Raw genomic sequence first — 26,199 nt, 5'->3', positions numbered from 1 at the left:
TAAGTGGTTATACTGGATCTGTAGTACCCCCCTGTCACCACAAGGAGTGGTTGTGTAGCACTGATGTAAAGCAGTAAGTGTGTGAATTGTAATTAGAGTTAATAAATTAAATAAACAAAAGAATATTGTATTTAAATAAAATTATAAATATTTTAAATTCAGTTGTGTGTTAGTGTGTGTAATGTAAGTTGCATATCATAAAAAAGGCATATGATGTGAAAGTCCTACAACTATGTTATCAGCTTTTTTATTCATTTCTTTGTTTTGTTATGTTTTTTATTTGTTTTCATTTACATTAAATTGTTCATACATTGATGAGAATTGTTCTATTTAAAATCTTATCACATTTCTGATCCAGATTGTGCATTATGTTTTTTAAAGTTCCAGAATTTGTGTGTAATTTTAAAAGATGTTATTTATATTAATTTTCTTAGAAGTAGATTCTCTGTAAAGTTAAGTAGATTTTTTCATATGAGGTTATATCAAATATAACCTCATTCAGGCCACCATTAAATATTAAACCAAGAATAATCATTAAGGAATTGCAAGAGACGTGTCATGAAGTCTTTTTATATAGTTTTTTTTATTTTATTAAGATAATTTATTTTTATTTTAGTTTGTTTTTTTTTTTTTTTACAGATAATGAACGAGCCTGTAAATAATTCTTTTAATAATGAAGCTCTGCCTCTTAGTAAAAGTATTAAATTAGAGAATGAACCGGATAATGTAGGAAACATGATATGCATTTTTTTACCAAATCACAGGACGGGAACGAATACATCATTTGATCATGTAAGTTTTTAATTTTTTGTTTATTTGACTGTCTGAGGATTATGAAGCAATATTTTGCATTCATTCCTCATATTTCTGTGTTTTCTTTACTGATTTTCCATCAATTTTTCATTCTTTTACTTTGTTTTTGGCTTCTCTCTTTTGACCAAATGTTGTTGTTTTTTGTTTCTCCTTCTCTTTGAAATCTATGAAATCTTGTAGTGATTTTCTGAAGATTGTTCTATATTGCACGATCTCCTTCAGATATCTTCATTTCATTTAGAAACACCGAAATTTATTGATTTGCATTGTTTTTGCTGTAAATATAGTTGAAGATCTTTTTTCTGAGCTTGAAAAAAAGATTTGGCTCTTCATTTTTTGATGTAATCTGACATTTTCAATTTCATTGTGTTTGTAAATATCTTTATTACTTCTTAATTTGCATCCATTTCTTGTATTTTTAGTAGTTGTAGCATTTTTCTCAAGTTTTTACTTGCCTTTTTTTTTTTATTTGACTTATTTCATCTGATTTCAAACTAAAGATGCATCTGATGCAAACGGGTCCTCCCCAGTTTTATTTAGTGGTGTGTTCAAATTTGTTTCATCTTCCCATTCTCTTATTGCTTTCGCTAGGACACAGATAAAATATTTTTAAGCTAATTCATTCCCTTGTCTTATTAATGTTTTAATTTCTAATTCTTCTGACACCTCTAATTTTATATTTGTCAGAGTCTGTTTAATAATGTAAAATTGTTTCGGGATTTATACCAAATAATAAGGTTGTTAAATGAAGAATAAATTCTGTAGATTGAGTTGTAACTCTTTTTGAAATCTATGAAGACAATTACTTAGTTTTTATACCTTGTCATTTTTCCCTTATTTTTTTAAGGTTCAAGATTTGTTCTGCACTTCTGTTTCTGAATCCTTCTTGGTATTCTCCCAGTTAGCGTTTAAAATTAATTTCATCTATTTGGAAGTGCTTGGATGTTTATCAGATGTAAGAGGGAAATCCTTTTGTTGTTATTTATTCTGTTTTATCTTTTTATTTGTGTAGTGGATGTATTAATGCATTTTTCAGTCTTGTGAAGTTTTTTTCAGTTTTTCATATCTTTTCTTAGAAGAAGTTCTTCACTTTTTCTTGGCTGTTTTCATGATTCTTTCTCTAATTTTGTTGCACTCAAGCATTCACCTTGTTTAATTTCTGGCTAATCTTTCAAAGTACTTACTACAATTTTGCAATTGTCTTTGTTGTTAAGACCTAACTTTCCATTTTTATCCAAAGAAATGGCTGGATGATTAACAGCAATTTACCTCTTTATTTATTCAAATAAACAGGCATGAAATCCATTAATACAAAATCATATAAAAAAAAAACAATAACAAAAGATTAATAGTTAACAAAATTAACATTCATAAGATAGAATAGGTCTTGATTTATTGGCAAATATTAAATCTATCCTCATCAGATGTGATTCAATACTTGCTACTTTTAACAAATTTGAAATATGAATTATTAAGTTATGATGAGCAAAGTGTATAGAATCACTGATTTTATAGGCAGCACATTTAAGAAAGATTGTATGAGGTATGTCTGATAAATTTAATTGCAAATCAGTAAAAGGTCACCAGAAAACAGAGCAATAATTTAGTACTGGATAAAAAAAAGCATAACCGTAAAGTTCTGAAGAGTTAATATTTCTAAAATTTGTAAAGAATAACGTTTAAAATTTTGAATGATTTAGATAAGTATAACCAATCTATTTACTTAGGATAACTTGATATCAATAATTCAGGGTCATTCATGGGAACTGGATGTTTTTGAAGTGGGTTGTACTCGGGCGTTTGTGGTGGGAGGGGCACGTCTTTAACAGTAGCTATCTTTTGTGTTGTAATATTATTCAGTAAATAATTATGTCAACATTAGCAGACTTTCCAAATTGAATATGAAAACATTCTTTTTAAGTTACAAGAAATAACATTTGTCGCATCACTTTTGCATAGATGCAAGTCAATTTGAAGTAATTGAATATCAACTATATTTGTTGGCTTAAATTATATTTGTTGGCTATATTATTGGCTTAAACAATTTCATATCATTTGCAAATAAAAAAAAAAAAAAAATGGGAATAGTATATTATTAAACTAATGTCATTTATAAATATTGTGAAAATTGGAGATCCCAGATGCATGCCTTGTCACACTCCACATGTAACGTAAAAGGCTTAGAGGTAAAATTACCAATTTTAACACAGGGAATTCAGTTTGTAAAATAAATATACTCAAGACAACAATTTATTATTAAATCCACATAAAACAAGCATTCTAATAAGTAATTTTATATTGAGTATATCAAATGCACCATGAAAATATTTAAAAATTGCTTCTAGATATCTTCCATATGTGCACATAAGTTAATTTGTGTAATTTACTTTCAAAAAACCAAGTTGTTCAGAAATATAAATTACCGTATGCATGTTCTAATTTTCATACAAACTAAATTATCTAAGAGTTCGGCAGAAACATTGCATTTGCTGATAGGACAATAATTATTGATATCTGAGTGTTACGACTAGTAAAAACACCAGAATTCAAATAACTATTGACGAGTTTAGTTAAGAACTGTACAAAAAAGCAGAGCATTTCTTAACTAAAAGAGGATGAATATTTTCTGGGTCCATCAAAGAATTATCATTAAATTGACAAATGGTCTCATCAGCACCATTCTTAGTTAAAGTAATTTGACTGAATTAATTAATCATATTAGTTAAATGTAATATCAGTCTAGGAAAAATCATTGTTAATATAGACAGTGTCACATTTTTAGCAAAACGTCTACAATACCATCGCCCTCAGCATATTCATTTTAAAAACAAATATGAAATGGATGAGATGTATTGTTGTCTATTTTATTAGCAAATTTAAAAAAATATTTGGGAACAGTATATAAAAATTTCTCAACTTTAACAATGTAATTTAATAATAAATCTCTATGACTCAGAGTATTACATTCAATTTGTTTTTAAATAATTCTTAATAATAAGTAGATATGTGTTGTATTTGAAGCCTATACAACTTTTCCTTATTAATATTTGCGATAATAAGTTCACTACAGAAATGCTTCAGAAAATTAATTTTTTTTATAACTACTTTTGTTGTATATGTATCAACAATGTTAATATATAATCAGGTCAATCCATTTAAAGTGACCCAAAGGTGGTTGCTTGACCAATTCAAATAAGAATGAAACTTACCCACTTGTTTTCTACGTATCTCAGGACCTTAAAACTAATTTCTCTAAATTTTTTATTTAAGCAGTTTATCTATGGCGGCCATTTTTGTTACGGTGCGCCCACCTATTCTTGTGATTGCAAGGGTGTATGGCAAACATTGTAACTAAAAACCTATTGATCCTGGAAGGTTAAAACAAAAAGCAATTTATTCATATTTTCTCAAGGTAAAAGGTTGCTCTAGTGATTTTTTTACCTATCTCTCTTCTTTCTATGAGAAAATTACCCTCAAATAAAGCTGAACATGAAAAACTGTGAAATTTCACTTTTGGTAATTGTTTTCGAGAGGCAGGGATGGCTTACACAGTTTTTTGAATTATTTTTTTATGTATAAGTATATGTAGTAGTTTTACCGTAAATCATATTAATGATGATACACTTACCCCTAAATTTTTATGAATTTTTGAAAACTAATTTTTATTTAAAAATTCAGATTTTGGCTTCAAATAACTCTGATGAGGCTGATGATAAAAATGTCAAATTTGTACAACTTAGTGTTTTTGTAGATGTTTATGGCAAATTAGAAAAGTTTCTTGTGTATTGTACTAATAAAGAAGTTATAACTTCTCAAAAATCATGAAAAACCTGTTAAAAGCAATACTGTTTTGAGTCAAAAAAGAGGTGCTCCAAGGGAGTTTCTTGTCTTCTTGGCACTTCAATATTTTTATACAAATTACTATAGTTGAACTAGACTTGTTCGAGCCATTCAACTGCAGTGTTCATGTTATAACAGGCGCTTGAAGTTATTTCCAGTTGTCAGGAAAATTAATATTGTTGCAACATGCTCATTTATGCTTGTTGCATCATTTAGCTTTGCAGTTACAGACTGGTCAGTCTGATATTAGTCAAGGACCTGCTCACATCTTTATAGAGTGTCACAAATTTCATCTTGTGTTCAGGAGTTTTTTAAAATAAGTTTTACTTAATAATATTATATTTGCAAATTTTAAATCAGTTAAATTTTTACATTATTTTCTAGTAATTTCGCATAAAACAATGTTCTGTAGGAATTTATGTGAATGAAGAGTGTCGTAAAACAGTGTATGGAACCAAAAGAACTCACTAAAATTTGTAAATTTAATGTGAAAACAACTTATTTTTTATTTGTTAATTCAGATGTTGTCACTAATGTTTGTAAATGTCTTCAAAAAGAGTTAAAATTTCAAAATTCAGTCACCTGTATGGACAGCTCTGTTGTGACCCTTTGAGAACTCATAAAAAAAACAGTTAAGAATAACTTAATACAAATAACATTAGAGCAAGCTCTTAAAGAACACATTTTTCCAAATGTAATTTTAGTTCCTGGAAATTATCTTTCTGTAAACTATTTCAAAATTATTTTTTCTCGGCAGAACAAAAAACTATATGAATTCAAAAACCAAGAGCAATACATTGCTCCACATCACAATATTGAACAATTTGATGCTGCTTGTAGCATTTTGGGTGTATCAACTCCATCAAAACTGAAAACATTCAGTATGGATCAAAGGCCATCAGCATTCAAATTTAAAATAAATACGGTACCACAATAAATAAAACTTTCATTGTTACAAAAACGCTATTTCATTGAAGTACAATTTAATTTTTGCTACAATTTATTTTTTATTCCATAGTGTTTACAAAAATGAACCAATACAAAAATAAAAATGAATTCTTGAAAAATCATTTAGGCTACTTATTGAAATTTCAGTTTTGATAAGTTTTGCTAAAGTTTTTGTATCAAAATTGTATTTGGATACTGGTATTGGTTAAGTTATTAAATTAGATGTATCATTAATAATTAAAAAAAACCTATTTTAAAAATACTGAAAACATCAACTTCAACACAAGAAACTTTTTATTTGCCATAAACATCTACAAAAACAGTCCAACAATTGTGCAAAATTGAGATTTTTATCACCAGCCCCATCAGAGTTATTTGAAGCAAAAATTTTAATTTAAAAAAATAATTAGTTTTCAGAAATAGATAAAATTTTAGGGGTAAGAATATCACCATTAATATTATTTATGGCAAAACTACTAACATATACCTACATAAAAAAAATTATTCAAACTGTATATGCCATCCCTGCCACTTGAAAAAAATTACCAAAAGTGAAATTTCACACATTTTTTCATGTTCAATGTTATTTGTAATTTTCTCATAGAAAGAAAAGAGATAGGTAAATAAGTCACTAAACCAGTCCTTTACTTTGAGAAAATATGAATAAATCGCTTTTTGTTTCACCTTTCTAGGACCAGTAGTTTTTTAGATACGATTTTTTCCGTAAACCTTTACAATTACAGAAATGTGTGTGCACACCGAAACAAAAATGGTTGCCACAGGTACTGTGCTTAAATAAAACATAAATAAAAAAATAGTGAAACAAGTTGGTAAGTTTCATTCTTTTTTGAATTTTTCAAGCAACCAGTTTATGTTTTTCTAGGACATTTCAAAAGGATTGACTCAGTTGCATTTCCTCTGCAAAAATTTCTATATCATGATCAATATTAAATCCTGGTCAGCATGGCATTTTTTCATACACTACAAAATTTGATTCCCATGTTCTATGCACATGGGTCAAACCTCGCACATTAAAGTCACTTAATAATAATAATAATAATAATAATAATAATTGAACTATGACTGCACTGTTAATGTGTGTGGTAAGTGAATTAAAGATACAATTTATCTTTAACCATTCATGGGGCTCATCATGTTCTTCCCAAGGCAGTGTGGTTGATCAACTGAGGCAGAACTTAGATTTCTGCTTATGGAACGATGAATCTTACATGTTTGTATCATCTTCATCAGGTACATTTTCGTGCATCGATCTGTCGTGTTCAGCATCCCTACTTCCTTGTCTTAACTGGCGTGTTTCCAAAAACATTTTGTAAGCGATCATAGACCAGTTGTTATCTCAATCGATAGTAAGGGTTTGTCTCAGTCAGCTATGCAGAAGGATGGTTGGGAAAGCAGACTGGATCAGCTACAAAGCTTCAATTATCCAATACAACAAAAGTGGTGATGTGATCTACCAAATTTCCAATTTTTCACCGCTGATACTTGATAGTGCAAGTGAATATATCCCTCTAACATCTGGAAAATCAAGGCACCTGCTGTTCTGAAAAACAGAAATTGATAGAATGAAGAATGCAGAAGTGCATTAAGGGATCGTTGCAGTGCTTTGTGTCCTTTCAATCGGCCTATGATAGAATGCTTTGCGCCTACTGCAATGTGAAAGCTGTGTGCAATCGAGTGTTTCAGTGTGCTAAACAGAAATCATGGCTAAATTATGTCAGTACCATTTCTCAGACAATTGCATCATCTGTTGTTTGGAGAAAAGTACAGGCCATGTGCGGGTCAGGACAGTCACCACCGTCAATTGGACTGAAAAGCAACGGCATCCTCGTTACCTTACCAATTGGTGTGGTGAACGTGCTTAGTTACTCTTTTAGGTCAGTTTCACTTATCATCATACTGTCCTGAGTTTATGAATTATAAGTTGCAGTTAAAAAGTGTGCCTTTTATTAGCGAAGAATTGCATAATGAATTAAAAGTTGCTTTTTCTTCTCATTACGGGAGGTGTGCCTTGAATATTTCCCATGATATTTCCACTGGAAATGCTATATGATATCGATCATATAGTTGCCTTGGAATCTGCTATTCAAAACACCTTTCTACTTTGCCAATGCCTGGTTGCTGTATTTTTTGATGTCCAAAAGAAGTATGTCACGGCTTGGAGGAGAGGAATCCTAAATACACTGTGTGAATGCAGTATTCTAGAAAATCTTGCATTTATCAGGGGTTTCATCCTGTCAGCCGTTTGAGTAGTCGGCCCTTTTGAGTTTGAGTTGGAAAGATGATATCTGAAAATTTCACACTAGAAAACTGAATGCTTCAGGGAATTGTCCTAAGTGTTACTTTATTTGCCGTAGCTATAAATATTAAAACTAACTAACTCTTTATTTGTTGATGATTTTTCAATTTACGTAGCATCTAGAACTTTGTAACTACTAGCGAGAGACTGCTCCAAAATAAAACAACCCATTTAGAATTGTGGTGTAAAATGACTGAATTTGCATTTTCTCCAGGGAATATGCAAATGAAATAACATCTACTTTTAATTTTGAGGGAAGATACTGACCCTCAATTGTTTTTGCATGGTGAACCAGTTGAACTATATACAGTGGTTAGATTTTTAATAATGTTGTTTGATCAATGACTAATGTCTGTAACATTTTTAAAGGAGCTGAAAGTAAAATTTTAAAAACGATAGACATGCAGAGAGAGTTTTATCTAATAATCGATGAGGAGCTGATTGAGTATGCATGTTGCACTTTTACTGAGTTCTAGTCCATTCTTACATGGAGAATAACTGTGTAGCTTATTCATTCAGTTAGTCCACCATTCTTAGAATGCTAGCTAGATGTAGTTTATCATTCATTCATCCATCTTACTACAGGTGCATTTCATTCAAGCCCTGTTGAAAGTGGCGAAATGCCATTAGAATAGACAAAACCAAATAATCTGTACTTAGCTCTTATTAAAGTGCAACAAAATCATCCAATTTTTGATGTAGAGTTCTCTAACGCATATGAATCAATATGAGGAACAGTCGAGATCTACTGCTGGTTTTATTTCATTTTTTGGGTTCTTAGTTTTTAATTTTTGATATTTATTTACATACTATATGATTATCCTTTCTCGCTGATGAAAACGACACTTCCTTGTGCACCCATGAAAAAAGAAAACTGAAAGGATTCAGAACACAGATTATTTTTCACTATAGTAACTCATTTCTTGATCCACTAAGGCATTTTAGAAAAACACAACTCACGGAACAAAACTTGCTGAATTGAAGGATGAACAGTTTAAAACTGACAATAGTAGATTCATGTAGTAATATACACAACCAGTAATGGTGCTAATCGAAGCAGTGTTTAAGGTAACACTCAAATAACAAATTCAAACTTGCTCAGTTTGGTTTGTAAGTTGCTCACCGTATGTGTGTTATTTGTTATTGTTCGTCTAGAAATAATCTAACAGAGATTATTTCTACAATCAAGTAGCTGGGAACAATTGTGTACAAATTGTCACAATAAAATGTTCATCCAGCATCAAGTAATGGTCCAGCAAGCTCAGACACATAATTTTCTGCAACCCCTTTGCCTGAAACTGCTTCTTTTCCAGCATTTATCATGAGATTCCATGTGTGGCCATAGTAGATAAGGCATAATTTGAAAAGTTTCACCCCGTACTGATGTCATTTGTTTGCAGTAACAAAAAACAAGCCCTACTGTGAAAGCAATTATTTTTAATTGATTCATATTTTTTGTTGGGGATTCATTGCATATTGAATGTTTGGGAGAAGCAAGTCGATGAGTTGTCGAACATTGTACGCTTCTTGGAGGTTGGTGTCTGTACCTTTGCTGTTATTTAATCATTAACTAACTGTGGAAAGGCATTGGGAAAAATAACTGGTTTTCACCAGAGGGTCCCCATATCTAAATTATTAACTGCAGTGAAGATTAGATTTATTGTTTCTTTCCCTGTTACCATTGTGTTGTGCATTGTTGAAAACATTGGACCGTTGGAGGCACCAATAGTGCATACTTCAAAATACTCTGTTTCATCAGGAATTCAAGAAATCGGAGTAGTGTTGCTATTACTTGTATCAGCGGAATTACTAACAGAATCAGACAAATTCATAGTTCCATAACCTTTGCTTGGCCCACTCTCTATAAACCTTTTGATTTTTTGTTGTGTCATTTACAGCTGGTTTGTCAAATTTTGATCTGTATTCAGGATTTTCAATAGTTGCCAAAATCAGCATTATCACTAGAATCATTTAAAAATAAATTATCATTCAATATACAAATTGCATGGCAGTCTCTCGGGAGATGATTTTATTGCCAAACGTATGAAAAAATGTTCATAAAAACATAGGTCAGAAAACTGTTTACTTGTGAGATTTGCCTCGCAAAACATTTAGCTCTGCTTTCTACTCCCTTTGTGAAATTAAACTATACAAAAACTTCAGTGTATAATCGTTTTTGGTGCTTCCTTATGGTGTTTGATCTAAGAAATTGAATTGACCTCTCTTTCACTTAGTTTTTAATAAGAGTGTGGTAAAAAAGAAACATTTTTATTAGAAAATATACTTTTTTTTTAAATTTGGAATAAAATAACTTTACCAAGAAACAAAGAAAAATTTCTTGTTAACTTAGCAGAGAATTTACTTCTGAGAAAATTTTTGTAAATATGTCTTAAATTTAAACACAAATCTGAAAAGTTCAACTTTAATTAGAAACAGAACGCACAATCTGGATTGGAAAATGGATGTGATTTTAAACTGAACAATTTTCAGCAGTGTTTGGGCAAATAATGTAAATGATAAAAAAGAAGAAAACATATCAATAACAGAAAAAGAATAAAAAATATATTTCAAAAAATACCAGCCACATACCTTTTGGTTTTTTCTAAAAATTATTAAACATCAAAACTCTTCTTACTTGATAAATTTGCAAATATTTCTTCAAAGCAGTACCTCAGTGTGGCTGTCATTCTGTTCAATGCATAGTTCAGCTCGGCAAATCCATGCTAGTCAGGCACGTCTGATATCAAAATTATTATTCCCAATAGTAGCTCCTGCTTTTATCTCTAAGCACAGAGCTCAACTCTTTGAAGTAACTGAATATCAGCTACAATTGTAATGGACATAAACTATTTCATATCATTGGCAAATAAAAAAAAATGCAAATAACTTATTAAACTGTCATTTATAAGTAGTAGGAAAATTGTTGAACCAAAATGCATGCCGTGTCTTACTCCAGATCCAACATAAATAGGCTTAGAGATAAAATTATCGTTTTTAACACAGAGAATTCTGTTTGAGTGAAATTAATGTATCCAAGAGAATTTATTAAATCCACACGCAGCACGTTTTCTAATAAGTAATTTTATGTTAACTACATCAAACGCACAACGAAAATCTTTGTAAATTGCATCAAGATAATAACTGTCATTTAGCACATCAACAATATCTTCCAAATATGCACTTAAGTTCATTTGTCTAATTTACTTTCCAAAAAAACCATGTTGTTCAGAACTATAAGTTACTGTATTCAAGGTCTAATTTTTTCTAACAAACTAACTTATCCAAGAGTTTAGCGAAAAAATTGCATTTGCTGATAGGACAATCATTATTGATATCTGAATGTCACAACTAGGAAAAACATCAGTATTTAAATAACGATTGAAGAGCTTAGTTAAAAGTGAAGCGATCATTATTGTTAAATCTAATTTCAGTCTAGGAAAAATCAGTGTAGATACTTCCAAATTTTTTAGCAAAAACTTCTACAATATAAGCACCTTTATCAGCATACTTATTTTCAAAACTAATAAGAGATGGATAAGATCTACTGTTGTCATTTTTATTAGCAAATTTTAAAAAATCTTTGGGATCAGTATATAAAGATTCCTCAAGTTTAACAATATAACTTAATAATAAATCTTTACGACTAAGAGTATTACGTACAATTTGTTCTTAAATAATTCATAATAAGTAGATCTACATTGTTTTTGAAGCTTATTAATAATTCTGGTAATAAGTTCACTAGAAAATCACTTATTCTTTTATGTTTACTTATGTTTATTTATTAGTATTTTCACTAGAGAAAATTAATTTTTTTTATAAGTACTTTTGGTACATATGTATTAATATATGGTTGCAATTCCTCAGCAAAAATTTCTATATCATGATCAATATAAATCCCAGTCAGCATGGTATTTTTTCATACACTACAAAATCAATTTCCATGTTCCACACACAAGCTTCAGACTTATATGTTGATATATAAAAAATAAAATAATAAATAAATATTGTTTAGAATCAAACTCTCATTTAGTAAATGTTGAATCTTACAAAATTAATATTTTTATAATCTGATATGTATTTATCACTTATAAGTAGAATTCAAAATTTTAGGTTAGATTATCTCTAAAATATTATCATATGAAATATGAATGCTGTCTGTAAAATTGGAAAAACTAAATGAAGTGAATTACCGCAGCAGTTTATCAGTTTATTTGATTGTAAATGATTAGATTTTGTTGAAGAATCTGTAAGGTGAAGAGCTAAATTTGGATGAAACCTGGCACATTAAAGTCACTTAATAATAATAATAATAATAATAATAATAATTGAACTATGGCTGCACTGTTAATGTATCTGGTAAGTGAATTAGAGATAGTTTTCTCTTCATAATAAAAATGATGAATTATTAATCATAATTATAATAATTATTTTTTTTTTTAATTTTAATTATAATAATTATTCAGAACAAAATATCATAAATATACTTACTTTGTAGCATTAATTTTTTATTTTGTGTTACAGCAGAAAGATTTAATGAGACTGAAGGAGGAACCGCTTGATATTAATAGTGATATTCCAAAAGATCCTTTAGCAATTGAAGATACAAACTTAGTTAAATCAGAAAATGTAAAAGTTGAAAATGAAGAGGTAAGGATGTTAGATTTTTCATACAGGGAACACCAATTTTCCAGATTTAGCCCTCTAATTACTCCAGCCCATAGCTCAGTCCCATAAAGCAGTGTGGTGTACGTCACTCCCATAAGTAACCTTCTATGATGCAGGGTCGGTCTGCCACTGTTTGGGAGGAGGCGAGTAGTCAGTCTCGCAGTCCTCTCAGATTTTTTAGCCACTCTATGGCTTGTATTCCAAATCTTAGCCTAGTGTCTATCCATATGATATCCACATCACTTCTATCATCAATCCCTAGCTCCTGTCTGAGAGGAAACAGCTTGTTTATATTGCGAACCTTCTGCACATCCTATCCTGAATGACATGGGCTCTGGGCTTTATGGCTATCCTTTCCAGTATGTTGTAAGGCCTGTCCTAAGGATCAATTTCTACATCTGTAATTAGCTTCTTCCAGGATCTCTTTTTAGCTTTGCGAATGCATGTAACTAGATCCTTACATTCGCGATATCTGTCTGCCATCCCAATCTCTTGTCTGCAATCGCGATATCTCTTTAAGGGCATCCCAACCCCATAGGGGAAGACATCCACCTTGTAACATTACGAGTTGTCACACCACCTCCTCTGTTCCGAGCCTTGAGGGGCCTTACTGGAGGTTGTCTTTAGACCCTCTAACTGATTACATCTCACAGTCATCAGCCAGGTCTCGTTCAGGATGCCACTAATGTAAATGCCTCGGCAGACGTTTGCATCAGTAAAGTACAAGTCAGATTTTGCCGGAAGCACAGACCCCACGCTTAGTCCAAATTTGACAACACCGTTTGTGACTGTGAATGCCTCAGAAAATGAACGAGTTATAAGTTAAATCATTGCTACACTCACACCAATCAAATTTATATTTTACGTAAGGTAGAAATTTAGACCTACATCCAAATAAGCCAACCAAATAAGTTAGGTGACTTAGCTAGATGAACTATACCCAATAAATTAGGTGACTTTGTTAGGTCACCTAACAAGGGAATGTAACCTCGTTTTTGTCCGCACAGTAGCCGGGGACAAACCCTGCAGGAGTCTGTTCAGACAAACAAGATCCAGCGCCACAGCTGTCTGCATTAATAACCTTGCCTTGACTGTGAGTCCTAGTGGAGCCCCAATCTGTGGACCACACATTGAAATCAGCTGCAAGGAGTGCAGGGCAATTTACAGGAAGATCCCTTGCAATAGCGGCAAATTTCTCTCATACCTCTCAGTTGGGATATTCGGTGATATATAACAAAAGTAGAGGTAAATAACCCCGACTTGCCCTGATGAAGCTCTCCTGCAGGCGCACATGTCCAGATGGCGGCACCCTGTCTCCTGACAATACCACTTTGGTGGTGGGTGAGTGACATATGGCCCTGAGATGAGTATGATATTTGCTCCCATCTCTAAGGCATATCTGGCCAGTAGATCATGAGCCAATACAGCATGATTCAAGTTAACTTGAATTATCCTCATTTCCGTACTTTAATCTGGCCAGTCCTCATTAGCAGTCTCCCTTCCAGTTCCTCTAGGGCATGCAGTAGATCCTGTACATTGTCCTTTGATGCCACAGGACAGACATTTGGAAGTCTCCATAGAGTCTGCTGCCCTGTGGCCCTCACCACCACAGTTACAACATGCTCCAGTCCTTTTGTTTCAGCAGCTACTTCTTGCCGTATGGCCTGCCACAAAACATCTGAAGCACCTCAGGGGCTGCTCCATTATATCGACATGACAGAAGACCAAACTAATTCATATGCAGCCTTCTGCACGATTGACGCAGACAATGTTGCAGGGAACCAGCATGTGGCAACCTTATTGTCACTGTAACCAGTTCTGATGGTATAGCGCACATTTTCAGGCAGATGTGGACCAGCAGTTTCCATGAGTTTTTCATCTATGTCTTCCATTCTTATGTTACATTCAAGATCCTGGATGCTGAGTGCAGCAGTTATGGTTCTCTTGCACACTGATACTTCTTTAAGGGCGGTAGTAACCACCTGTTTAAATGCTCCAGCATTATTTTTATCTCTAATCTCATTTTGTCACCAGATTTCTGAATGAAAAGTATTTCAGCCTTGTCAGGGACTGTAACACCCATCCTGATGGTTCTCAGAAGGTCAGCATATGAAGTTTTTGTCTTCAATATGAGTGTCTATATTTAATGATTAGGCTGATCTTGCTGCTCGCTTCGCCAAGCAGAGGGGGATTTGCTGCCTGGTACAGCCACATAATAGTTCTGCTCACTCATCCTCCTGTCACATTCTAATATTTTATTTTACGCACGAAGGTAGCACACTTCATGCCTTAAATCTCTTGTCTGTACGGGTTCTATGTTTCTGCCGTTAATCCTTATTTTACTGAGGATGCCAACTAATGCCTGGGCCAGGTTGGAACTGTCGCCAGAATTTATGTAGGCTATATGGAATGTATCTTTACTGGAACCTGCTCTCCTATTTTCTCACCGACTAGTTTAGTCTCTATAGCAGCTGTCAAAACATTACTTGCCTGGATCCGTGAAGCATTCAATAACCACATCACCTGTGAGTGCCTCATTGTTAGAGCTTTTAATATTCTGCTCTTGGCAATCTCGCTATCTATTACTGTGACTGTATTCACTGTGGATACACTGCCGGAGAGGACTGTGTCCTCCGGCAGCCTGGTGTATGCATTACGATATGCCTTCACAGGTCATTTTTTCTTAATAAAATTGGTCGTGAGCTTGGTTGGAACTCCATCTCCAGGCCATCCAAGTTAAGACGATTTCAAAACAAAGAGCTGGTTGCGAAGGACACAATGAACAATAATATTGGGATTCTCTTCTAACTTTTTTTTTTTTTGAGTGCACACTCAGCATTTCCTCTGTGGTTTTCTAACAGATTCATTCTTTTCCATTTTCCGTGGAATACGAATTTGGGTCTTGCCAATGCCTCTAAAACTGCTGGTTCTGATCTTATTTTCTGTTGGTTACTATAGATTAATTTTTCAATAATACGTCCTGAAATTTTAACAATGTCATTTTCTTGTTAGGCCTATATATTTTATACAGTAAATATGCGTTATTCATCTGGCATTGTCGAACCACTTAAATACACAAATACCTTTTGTGGTATAACCTTGCTCAATTTCTCCGCTTGAAATTCTTTTATTAATATGGACTGGATTTTTTTTATGGTTTGCTTTCAGGGTCCCCGTTACATAAGTTTTTCTTTCCAACAATTCATCGGTCAAGAGGTGCATTACTGTAAAAATTATCCACATAAACACCGTGTCCTACATCTAAATAATCCTGGAGCAAGTGTTTTACAACCTCTTCTACTTGGATCGTACCACCCATTTGATTATCTTCAATATCTGAATTCATTAGGAAATTAAACACTTCTTCCAATGACAAGATTCTTTCTTCTGCAGTAACGAAGAGGTTTCTTTTATTTATTCCTGAAGGGCATGGTAGCTAAATTTTTATAAGTATATGTAAAAGTATATGAATCAATTAAGGTAAAGCAATATTTTCAAAGAAATTGAAATCATGTACACGATTATGTGACATAAAATAAGAACTACTCTCATTATGTGACCGATTTTTTAAATTTAATTTTTTATAAATTTTTAAACAGTATGCGCTAAAAAATGTTTTGTATTAAAAGTATTTAGTATTAATACTAAAGTAATCATCTGTAATAGTTTCAGCCAAGTGTATAAACATAATACAAGATAAGTAGAGTTTCTTATAATGACTAATTAATAATCAAAACCATATTGATTATGAATATATGTTTAAAAGTATTCAATTTTTTGTACATATTTAGTGGCTTTTTACAAGATATAATTAATTTAATGTTGTAATTGATACAGATTTCTGCAATTTACTTTTCCACGCAACTGATTTATCACAGTATTTAAGTAGAGTTTCACAGTTTATGTTTGAGTGACTTTGTCACAAAGGTAATTGGCATCACTGTATGCCTCAATTTGTCTAACAGTTGTTTTACTATAACTAATGCCATCTTCAGGAATAGATTTACAAATGTCTGAAATCTCTTTTACCAAATTAAAATGATGGTTGAATTTGTGCTCCAGATGCATTATTCAAGGCAAAACTTAAGTCTGGTGTTTTGCCTGAAGCTAAATAATTTAAGCTTCCATTTCCCTGTAATTTTCATCATTGGAGATTAGAGGAGAATTACCAGGTTACCAATCAAGTTCAGTTGGAAAGATTAAGGTTTACAGTCACTAAACCCATATTTTGGTCGAATTAACTTTGCATATACTGATTGGACCATCTCCATAAATTTGTCCATTACAATGTTTATCCCAAGATAATTTTCCACTTCATTTATTTTTAATTCAAATCAAGGATTTAACTTTGTGATTCAAAGGAAGATACTCATGATCATTGAAGAAGGCCCTGTAATAAGAACTGTCGTCAACATGAAAAAACACTACAATTTCTTTACTGTAAACAGCAGAGATCTGTCTTGCCATCTTCTAGACCAGACTGCTATAAGAAGTGTTAGGTATTTATACAAACACTTAGAAACTTGTTTAAGGCCATACAAATGTTTTAGTAATTCATACTCATTTTGTTTTCCATCTCATTTCCTTGAGGTTATTGCATGAACACATTCTTGTTTAGTTTGCCATTAAGGAAAGTGTTCACATCATGAGTAAGCTAAAATTGTCCTGACTGTCTTTAAGTGGGTAACAGGGCTGAAATTGTCAAAATAATCAATCCCTGGATGTTTGATGATAGCCCTTAGCAACTAGTCTTGCTTTATAGTTTATGATGTCATCTGAATCAGTCCCGACAGCACATACCCACTGGTTATCCACCACTCCACAATCTGGAGGTTTCTTCTCTAGCCTGCCGTATTTGATTCTGATGAAGAGAACTTATTTTTTCATCTATCACTTTCTTCCATTTAGACGCTCTGTCACTCTGCATAGCCTCATGATAATTTGAAGGTGATAGATGAAGAAAAAAATATTCCTCCTCTTGATAGCTGGAATGTCTATTTGTCCCTGGTTAATTAAATAGTATATGTCCTCATTGTTACCTGTTGATTTTTCTAAAGGAATCAAACTCATAGCTTCTTAGACATATCAGTAAGGTCTTTACTCTGTATGGAAGAAAAATTATGAATTTTTGATTCTTGTAATGTTTCTGGTCTGAATTTAAGATCCCTGCAGACAACCTTTTACTTGTCTAGAAAATAAACTCTATAACCGCAGTCTACATAACCAAACTGTAATGATTTTAAATCAAATTTTCATCTTTTATTGTCCAGAATCCAAGCAAAAAATTCTGTGACAATTGATATTCACTTACCTTTTCAGAAACAACTCAAAAGAGGTTTTTACTTTCACCTTCATTGTTGCTGTTCTATGTAATGTATATGAAGCAGAAAGGACTGCTTCATAACGTCACCCCTAAGCGATTTGGGTAAGTGGAGTGCAGAATGCAACCAGGATTTTGCCATCTCGCAAATGATTCTGTTTTCTGTGTCAGCTACTTCAGATTGTTGTGGAGTATAAGATAGTCAGAATGTTAACACTAGCATTAATTTTTCCAAGCCTGTTTTAACTATAACAGAATGTTTGTTATTACATGGACATTCATTTGATTTATGGCTCTTTAATTTGCATTTATAAGAAATAAGTCCCACTCACCAGTTTTTAGATGATGGCCTAATTTTCCACAAGAAAAACATTTCTTGTCATAGAGATTGGCCGTAGTGTGACTCCCCTTTATAGAATTAGATCTAGAAGCACACTTCTTGGGTTGAGAAACGCCCTTGAGTTAAAGATTTTTCTTGTCCTTTTAACCTCAATTCATAGTTTAAAAGTCGTTACTGCAATTTAGACCTTGTCTTCTGTTCTGTTGGCAAGTCATGCCATGTGATATAGATGGGGTAAAATTCTTAAGGCAATATTTGTAAAAGATCTGCAGATGTCATCCTCATATATTGTTTTGCCTAAGAGTGTCATCTCATTTGAAGTTCATCATATTTGGCTAGTGGAATGTCAGATTTTGTTTTAGTTTCAACCTTACTTCGTGGGCAGTGATGCAACTAGCTTCCCTAAAAAAATGTCTGTCTAGAAAAAGAATAATTCTTTTATTGGTCTCTACATTTGCTATGTTACATTAAGTATCTTCTGATAATAAGCACTTCCTGTCTCAGGCCTTACAAAGGTTGCATTAACAACTTGAAAAAATTATCTTTGCTTAAACATGTCTGCACAATAATATGCCTTATAAGGTTTTTAATTTTGTTTTTTTCCAACTTCAACAAATATTCCACAGATTGCCAACTAGACCAAAATCGGTTGATAATTATATTTAAATTTAAGTGTTGGAAATACTTATCTTTCCAATTGTATATTAGAAAACCACTACTTACTATGTCCAGTAAAACTCACTAAAATAAACTGAGATTGGTTGCAAAAAACTATTTGAACACTCAACAAAATAACAAAAAACACAGACAGAATAAAAACATCATAACTAACTAATACATGTCTACTAAATAATATCGCAAATTATCGATTCTATTAAAAAGCCTCGGAAAATAAATAGAATCTCACAAAAATTAGAATTAAAAGTAATATTTGAAAGTGATGTTTATAAAACGTATGAACATTGTACATAAATATTAATACCCCTTTATAATTAGTTCTTCCTCTTGCTTATTAACATTTAATATTCAATATAAAATTTGTTGTTAGGAATGATTATGAATTGAATAAATCTATTATTGCTAAAGTGAATGTGCTAGTATTTCCTGAAGGGTGTTAGGAGACTTATGGTCATCTGGCTTTAGTTAAAGTTTAATAATTTATTTATTGAATTAAACATTTTATTTGTACATAATTTGAATTGTATGACAATGATGGTTAGCAAAGTATAACCTAATGTCAAACTAAGATATGAATAAAGAAAGATGTACAGACCAATATTATGAATCTGTTTCACAAACATGACAATAATATAATAAATAAGAGTTACATAAACTTGTGCTTATTGACATTTTTATATCTAAACAAGTTTGCATTGTTAATTTTTTTGAATTCTGCTTAATCTGATTAATATAGACGTTCTTTTTATCACAACTTATTTTAGTGATATTTAAATGTAATATTAATTAAAAGTATAACATGCTTATTTATACAAAAACTTGTTTGAGCCACATGCAGCTTACACAGCTTCTTGATGTGAGCCTTAGAGGGATCACATGATTAATTTTAATATTGTTTACAAAGTATTCTTTATAAATTTTCTTGTAAAGGAAAGTTATGTTTATAACTCTAAGGAAACTACCTATTTCTGTCTCCTAGTACTATTATTATTATTATATTACTTACATAAAACTAAGTTACAAAAACAATATTATATAGAAAACAATAACATTACATCATTCTCTTCATCATTTCTGTTATTTAATTATCAATTTTGTTATAATTCAATTCAGAACATTTTTACACAAAATCATGATCAACAAACTTTCTATTGAAGGTTTTATGAGATAACAAAACCAGTCAACAGTTGAAGTAATAGAGACAAAAGAAGGCATCACACAAAGTACATTTTGTCATCACCCTTTTGATAGTTTTTCTGAGGTTTCTCTGTCTTCTGTTAGCTTTATTTTGTGGCAGCCACTGCACCTCTGCCTTGCTGTTGACTTCTTACCTTCAGTGTTAATCAGCCTATTTACTGTTGCAGTCTCTTCTGTAGATCCATCTTGACTGACTTAAGTTTGCACATTATTGTCAAACGTCTGTAAAAAATATAAAAGCAATTCTTCCTAAATATTAGGATTTTCATTGGAAGTTGTTGTTTGATAACAAGGTCCTTCCCTCTTTTCTGTTTTGTTACCATTTTGTCTGTGTTTTGTTGAAAACATCAACACATCCTGTTAATTTTCAATTTCAATATATTTTTTTTACCTGTACATAGGGCTGTAACTACTTCACCTTTTTTCAGTTCGGTTTCTGTTAATTATTTAGTATTTCCTTTTTGATTAGCCATTTATGTACCAACAAGATTTGTATAACAATCATGTAACTGAGAAGCCAGTGATACACTATACCAATTTTCATGATAGTATTCATTCAGCTTCGAGTAATGGTCCAGCAAGCTCCAACACGTATTTTCCTGGAACCACTTTGCCTGAAATTGCTTCTTTTCCAGCATATGTCATGAGATTTCATGTGTAGCCACAGACAAGACATAATTTGAAGTTTCACCACGTGCTGGTGTCTTTCTTCTGGGAGAGTATCGATGAAAGACAAACTGTTCCCTAAAAAGAATTATTTTTTATCGATTCACATCTCTTCCTGGAGGATTCATTGCATCTTGAAAATTTGAGAGAAGCTAGTCGATGAGTTGTTGAACTTTGTACAGTCTCATTATTTGGTGCATTTCCATTATTTGAAGCATGGAACATTTTCAGAAGAATCTCAAATATTGTACAACAAGTTAACTTACTAACCTGGTTAGAATACACTTGCTATATACTCTGCATTTTACCAAGACCCATCCACGAAATTATTCTACAGAATCTTTCCATTTCATTTATATCAGGTATATTCCGTTTCTTCAATCTAGAGCTTTTTTATAATTATCGATTGCTCTTTTTCTCCTTCGAAATTCAATCTTTTGTTTTCCATAATGATTTGTCATTATGTCATTAAATTTGTCATTACCTTAAGAAATTGAAAATGCATGATTGATGAAAAGTGCATAATACACTTCTGGGAGGTTGGCGTCTGTACCTTTGCTGTTATTTTTCATCATTAACTAATAGTGGAAAAACATTGGGATAAAATATCATGTGTATCTAAGCAGTTAGATTTAGTTACATTAGAGTCATTATCTCCTTCATTGTTATCATTGTATAGGTGCACTGTTGAAAACATTGGAGCATTGGAGGCTCTAACGGTGAACACTCCAAGATAATCTCAGTTTACCATTAATAAAAGAAATCTGATTATCAGGAAGACTGATTATCAGTCAACGTTATCGAATGCCTTTTCTAGGTCTATAAGCGCCAAGTATGTTGGTTTGTTTTTCTTTAATCTTCCTTCTACTATTAATCTGAGGCCTAAAATTGCTTCGCTTGTCCCTATACTTTTTTTAACTCATACATATTATTATTGTTATTTCCAATTATTCCCCTTTAGGAGAGCACGTGACCTTGAGCCAGTCATGGCTTTACTCCCTTCTTCTCTTTCTAAAACCTTTTTATCTCTTCACTATGTTAATTTTTCCTCTCCAATATCAATCTTCTTCCTATTGTTTGCCATTTTTGTTCTTGTTCAATTTTCTTATTTCTAATTTCATCCCTAAATTGTCTTTTGTGCTTGATTTCTTCTCCTGAGATGTTGAGTTGTTCCAGGTTGTCTTGTGTTTTTCTCATCCTAATGGACTTTAATTTACTTGCCTTGACGATGTTGAAAACTTTCTTATTGAATCTATCTTCACTCATCCTGCTGAAGTGTCATATGTGTTTTTGGTAAATGAATTGCAAAAAAGTCAATTGAAAAACCCTGTAAAATAAAGATCAATAAATTGATTAAAGCAAAGATTTATTTTTTGAATTAATGTATTAGTTTTTCTAAATTGCCTAGTTTTGATTTGAGCAGTCCAATTAGTTGGACATCTAGAAAATTAGCACCCTACTGTATTATTATTTTTCATTATTACCTTATATGTAAATTTTGGATTACATGCAGTTCATTTTTCATTTATTAACCCATTTCTATATATGTGTGTATATATATATATATATATATATATATAGATAGATAATTCATTTATACACACATGCATGCACACACACACACACACACATACACACACACACACACACACACACACACACACAGTGGATCCTTGAATCTCTCTTTCAAGTTCTCTAACTACTCTCTAATTTGGTACGTTCAGCCTCATACCAGGAACAGACGTGGAGGACATGGTCCACCATGTCAGCAACCCTGCAATCCAGGCATAGACTTGAATTTACTAAATGAAACCTAGCCAAACTCATAAAAATAAAGACAACATGGAAATCCTAGCCAAATATTTCAACAAACTCCTAAGTTGTAAAGAACAAACATAATTCTTACACTTTAATACCAACACCCCAATGATAACACCAGCAGAAAACATCAACCCTCCCACAATAAAAGAAGTTTACCAAGCCCTGGGTGAAATGAAGAATTACAAAGCAGCTGGAGAAGATCAGACTTTTGTAGAGATCTGGAAACATGCAGGAAGATAAGCGAGTTTCCCTTCAACATCTGGATCAAAGAAGAACTAGTAGAACACTGGACGACAGTCCTCATCCATCTGATACACAGAAAAGGGGGCAAAACAGACACTAACAATTACAGGGGAATCATTCCTAGACGCAGCATACAAAATTCTTTCAATAATCATCTTCAACAGGATCGGTCCTCAACTCTAGAAAGAACTAGGAGAATACCAGGGAGGTTTCAGAGCCTGGATGAGCTGTCCAGACCAGATCATGAGTCTCAAGCTAATAATGAATTACAACAGGAGAAGAAACAGAGATATGGTCATAACACTTGTAGATTTCAAGAAAGCTTATTACTGCATCCACAGAGAATCCCTACTAAAAATTCTGAGACACATTGGACTACTTATAAACTTAAAACATGATAAAAATGACCCTTACAAACAAACTGTCCTGGTTTCACCGACAACTTGGCACTACTAGCAAACATCATTGAAGAAACAACTAAATTACAGGTATTAGAACTAATAATCATTGCATATAAAATTGGCCTCAAAATTTCATTCAAAAAAGACAAGATATTTTGCCCTAAATACAAACACGATTAAAAGGATTAAACATAAATGGTAATAAAATCAAAATAGTAACCCATTTAAATACCTCGGAGAAATAGTAACAGACAACCTAAACTCCTCTGTACCTACTTTAAAATTACATTTAAATATTCATACCAAGGAAAAAGATTATATATGTAACTTTTGTCAAAGATCTTTTAATCACAGTTCTACTTTAAAATCGCATTAAATATGCATACAAAAGAGAAAAAGTATGTTTGTAACTTTTGTCAAAAGTCATTTAATCATAGAAACAGTTTATATACACATCTTAATATTCATACAAAACAGAAAAATTATGTTTGTACCTTTTGTCAGAAGACTTTTAATCAAAGTTCTCATTTAAAATCACATTTAAATATTCATACAAAAGAGAAAAATTATGTTTGTAACTTTTGTCAGAAGAGTTTTAATCAAAGTTCTTCTTTAAAAACACATATAAATATTCATACTAAGAAGAAAAGTTATATTTGTAACTTTTGTGGAAAGACATATTATTCTAAAAAGAGTTTAAAGACACATATTAATAATATTCACACAAAAGACAAAAATTATGTTTGTACCTTTTGCCAGAAGACTTTTAATCAAAGTTATGCTTTAAAATTACATTTAAATATTCATACCAAGGAAAAAAAATTTATTTGTAACTTTTGTCATAAATCTTTTAATCAGAGTTCTACTTTAAAATTACATTTAAATATTCATACTAAGAAGAAAAGTTATATTTGTACCTTTTGTCCGAAGACTTTTAATCGAAGTTATACTTTAAAATTACATTTAAATACTCATACCAAGGAAAAAAAAATTAATTTGTAACTTTTGTTAAAATCATTTAATTATAAAAAGAGTTCAAAGATACATATTAATATTCGTGCAAAAGAGAGAAAATTATGTTTCCAACTTTTGTCAAAAGACTTTTAATCAAAGTTCTTCTTTAAAAATAATTTAAATACTCATACTAAGAAGAAAAGTTATATTTGTAACTTTTATCAAAAGACATATTCTAAAAACAGTTTAAAGACATTTGAAAATAAACAAAAATTAACAAAATTTTGAAATAGACGTCTGAAATCATATTAGTCCTATTACATTCCCAAATATATGCTCTGTTCACAATTGAAAAGGAGCTGCAAACCTAAATAATAGAGTGCAGAGACTTTGATGCCATGTCACTCGCCGTTCTCTGAATTGATACTTGAAAATTTACAGAGAAATTTTTGTAAGTATATACTGTCTAAATATGTATTTTAAAATGTTTTTTTTTTTTTACTCTACAAGTTACAATTTCCCTAATAAAATTAAGAATTAAAATAAAATTGTTACATTTCTTAAAGAAATTTTTTGTTGTATATTAAGAGATTTATATTAAAGATTTTTTTTTTTTTGACTGATGAATAATTCATTTAATTCTCTTATGATAGATTATTTTTAATATTTATAATTGTTTTTCGCAGGAAATATATAATCCTGTTTTTTCACAATTACTTTTAACACTTCTATTTGAATTTTTGCTGGATTATCCTTTTTGTAACCTAAACTTATTGTATAGGGACAAGGGAAGCAATTTTAGGCCTCAGATTAATAGTAGAAGGAAGATTAAAGAAAAACAAACCGACATACTTGGCGTTTATAGACCTAGAAAAGGCATTTGATAACGTAGACTGGAATAAAATGTTCAGCATTTTAAAAAAATTAGGGTTCAAATACAGAGATAGAAGAACAATTGCTAACATGTACAGGAACCAAACAGCAACAGTAACAATTGAAGAACATATGAAAGAAGCCGTAATAAGAAAGGGAGTCCGACAAGGATGTTCCCTATCTCCGTTACTTTTTAATCTTTACATGAACTAGCAGTTAATGATGTTAAAGAACAATTTAGATTCGGAGTAACAGTACAAGGTGAAAAGATAAAGATACTACGATTTGCTGATGATATAGTAATTCTAGCAGAGAGTTAAAAGTATTTAGAAGAAACAATGAACGGCATAGATGAAGTCCTACGCAAGAACTATCGCGTGAAAATAAACAAAACAAAAGTAATGAAATGTAGAAGAAATAACAAAGATGGACCGCTGAATGTAAAAATAGGAGGAGAAAAGATTACGGAGGTAGAAGAATTTTGTTATTTGGGAAGTAGAATTACTAAAGATGGATGAAGCAGGAGCGATATAAAATGCTGAATAGCACAAGCTAAACGAGCCTTCAGTAAGAAATATAATTTGTTTACATCAAAAATTAATTTAAATGCCAGGAAAAGATTTTTGAAAGTGTATGTTTGGAGTGTCGCTTTATATGGAAGTGAAACATGGACGATCGGAGTATCTGAGAAGAAAAGATTAGAAGCTTTTGAAATGCGGTGCTATAGGAGAATGTTAAAATTCAGACGGGTGGATAAAGTGACAAATGAAGAGGTATTGCGGCAAATAGATGAAGAAAGAAGCATTTGGAAAAATATAGTTAAAAGAAGAGACAGACTTATAGGCCACATACTAAGGCATCCTGGAATAGTCGCTTTAATGTTGGAAGGACAGGTAGAAGGAAAAAATTGTGTAGGCAGGCCACGTTTGGAATATGTAAAACAAATTGTTACGGATGTAGGATGTAGAGGGTATACTGAAATGAAACGACTAGATAGGGAATCTTGGAGAGCTGCATCAAACCAGTCAAATGACTGAAGACAAAAAAAAAAACTTATTGTTTCTACCACATTGAGTTTCAGTGTTTTCCTCCATTCTTTTATGACTATCTAGGAAACAATTAA

General features: G+C 31.8%; 1 protein-coding gene across 4 annotated transcripts in view; it reads left to right on the top strand.

The window, feature by feature from the left end:
- Window positions 1–26,199, top strand: part of LOC142320434 (uncharacterized) — a 72,934-nt gene that overhangs the window by 14,823 nt on the left and 31,912 nt on the right. For all 4 annotated transcript variants that reach the window (XM_075358190.1, XM_075358191.1, XM_075358189.1 and 1 more), the window contains exons 2-3: window positions 640–792; window positions 12,440–12,565. In XM_075358190.1, the coding sequence (XP_075214305.1) occupies window positions 643–792; window positions 12,440–12,565 (276 nt within the window). In that variant the 5' untranslated portion in view covers window positions 640–642. The remainder of the gene's footprint in view (window positions 1–639; window positions 793–12,439; window positions 12,566–26,199) is intronic.

The sequence above is a fragment of the Lycorma delicatula genome, chromosome 2 (genome assembly GCF_047948215.1).
Source record: "Lycorma delicatula isolate Av1 chromosome 2, ASM4794821v1, whole genome shotgun sequence".
NCBI classification, from domain to species: domain Eukaryota; kingdom Metazoa; phylum Arthropoda; class Insecta; order Hemiptera; family Fulgoridae; genus Lycorma; species Lycorma delicatula.
This window is presented reverse-complemented; position numbering and strand designations above follow the sequence as displayed.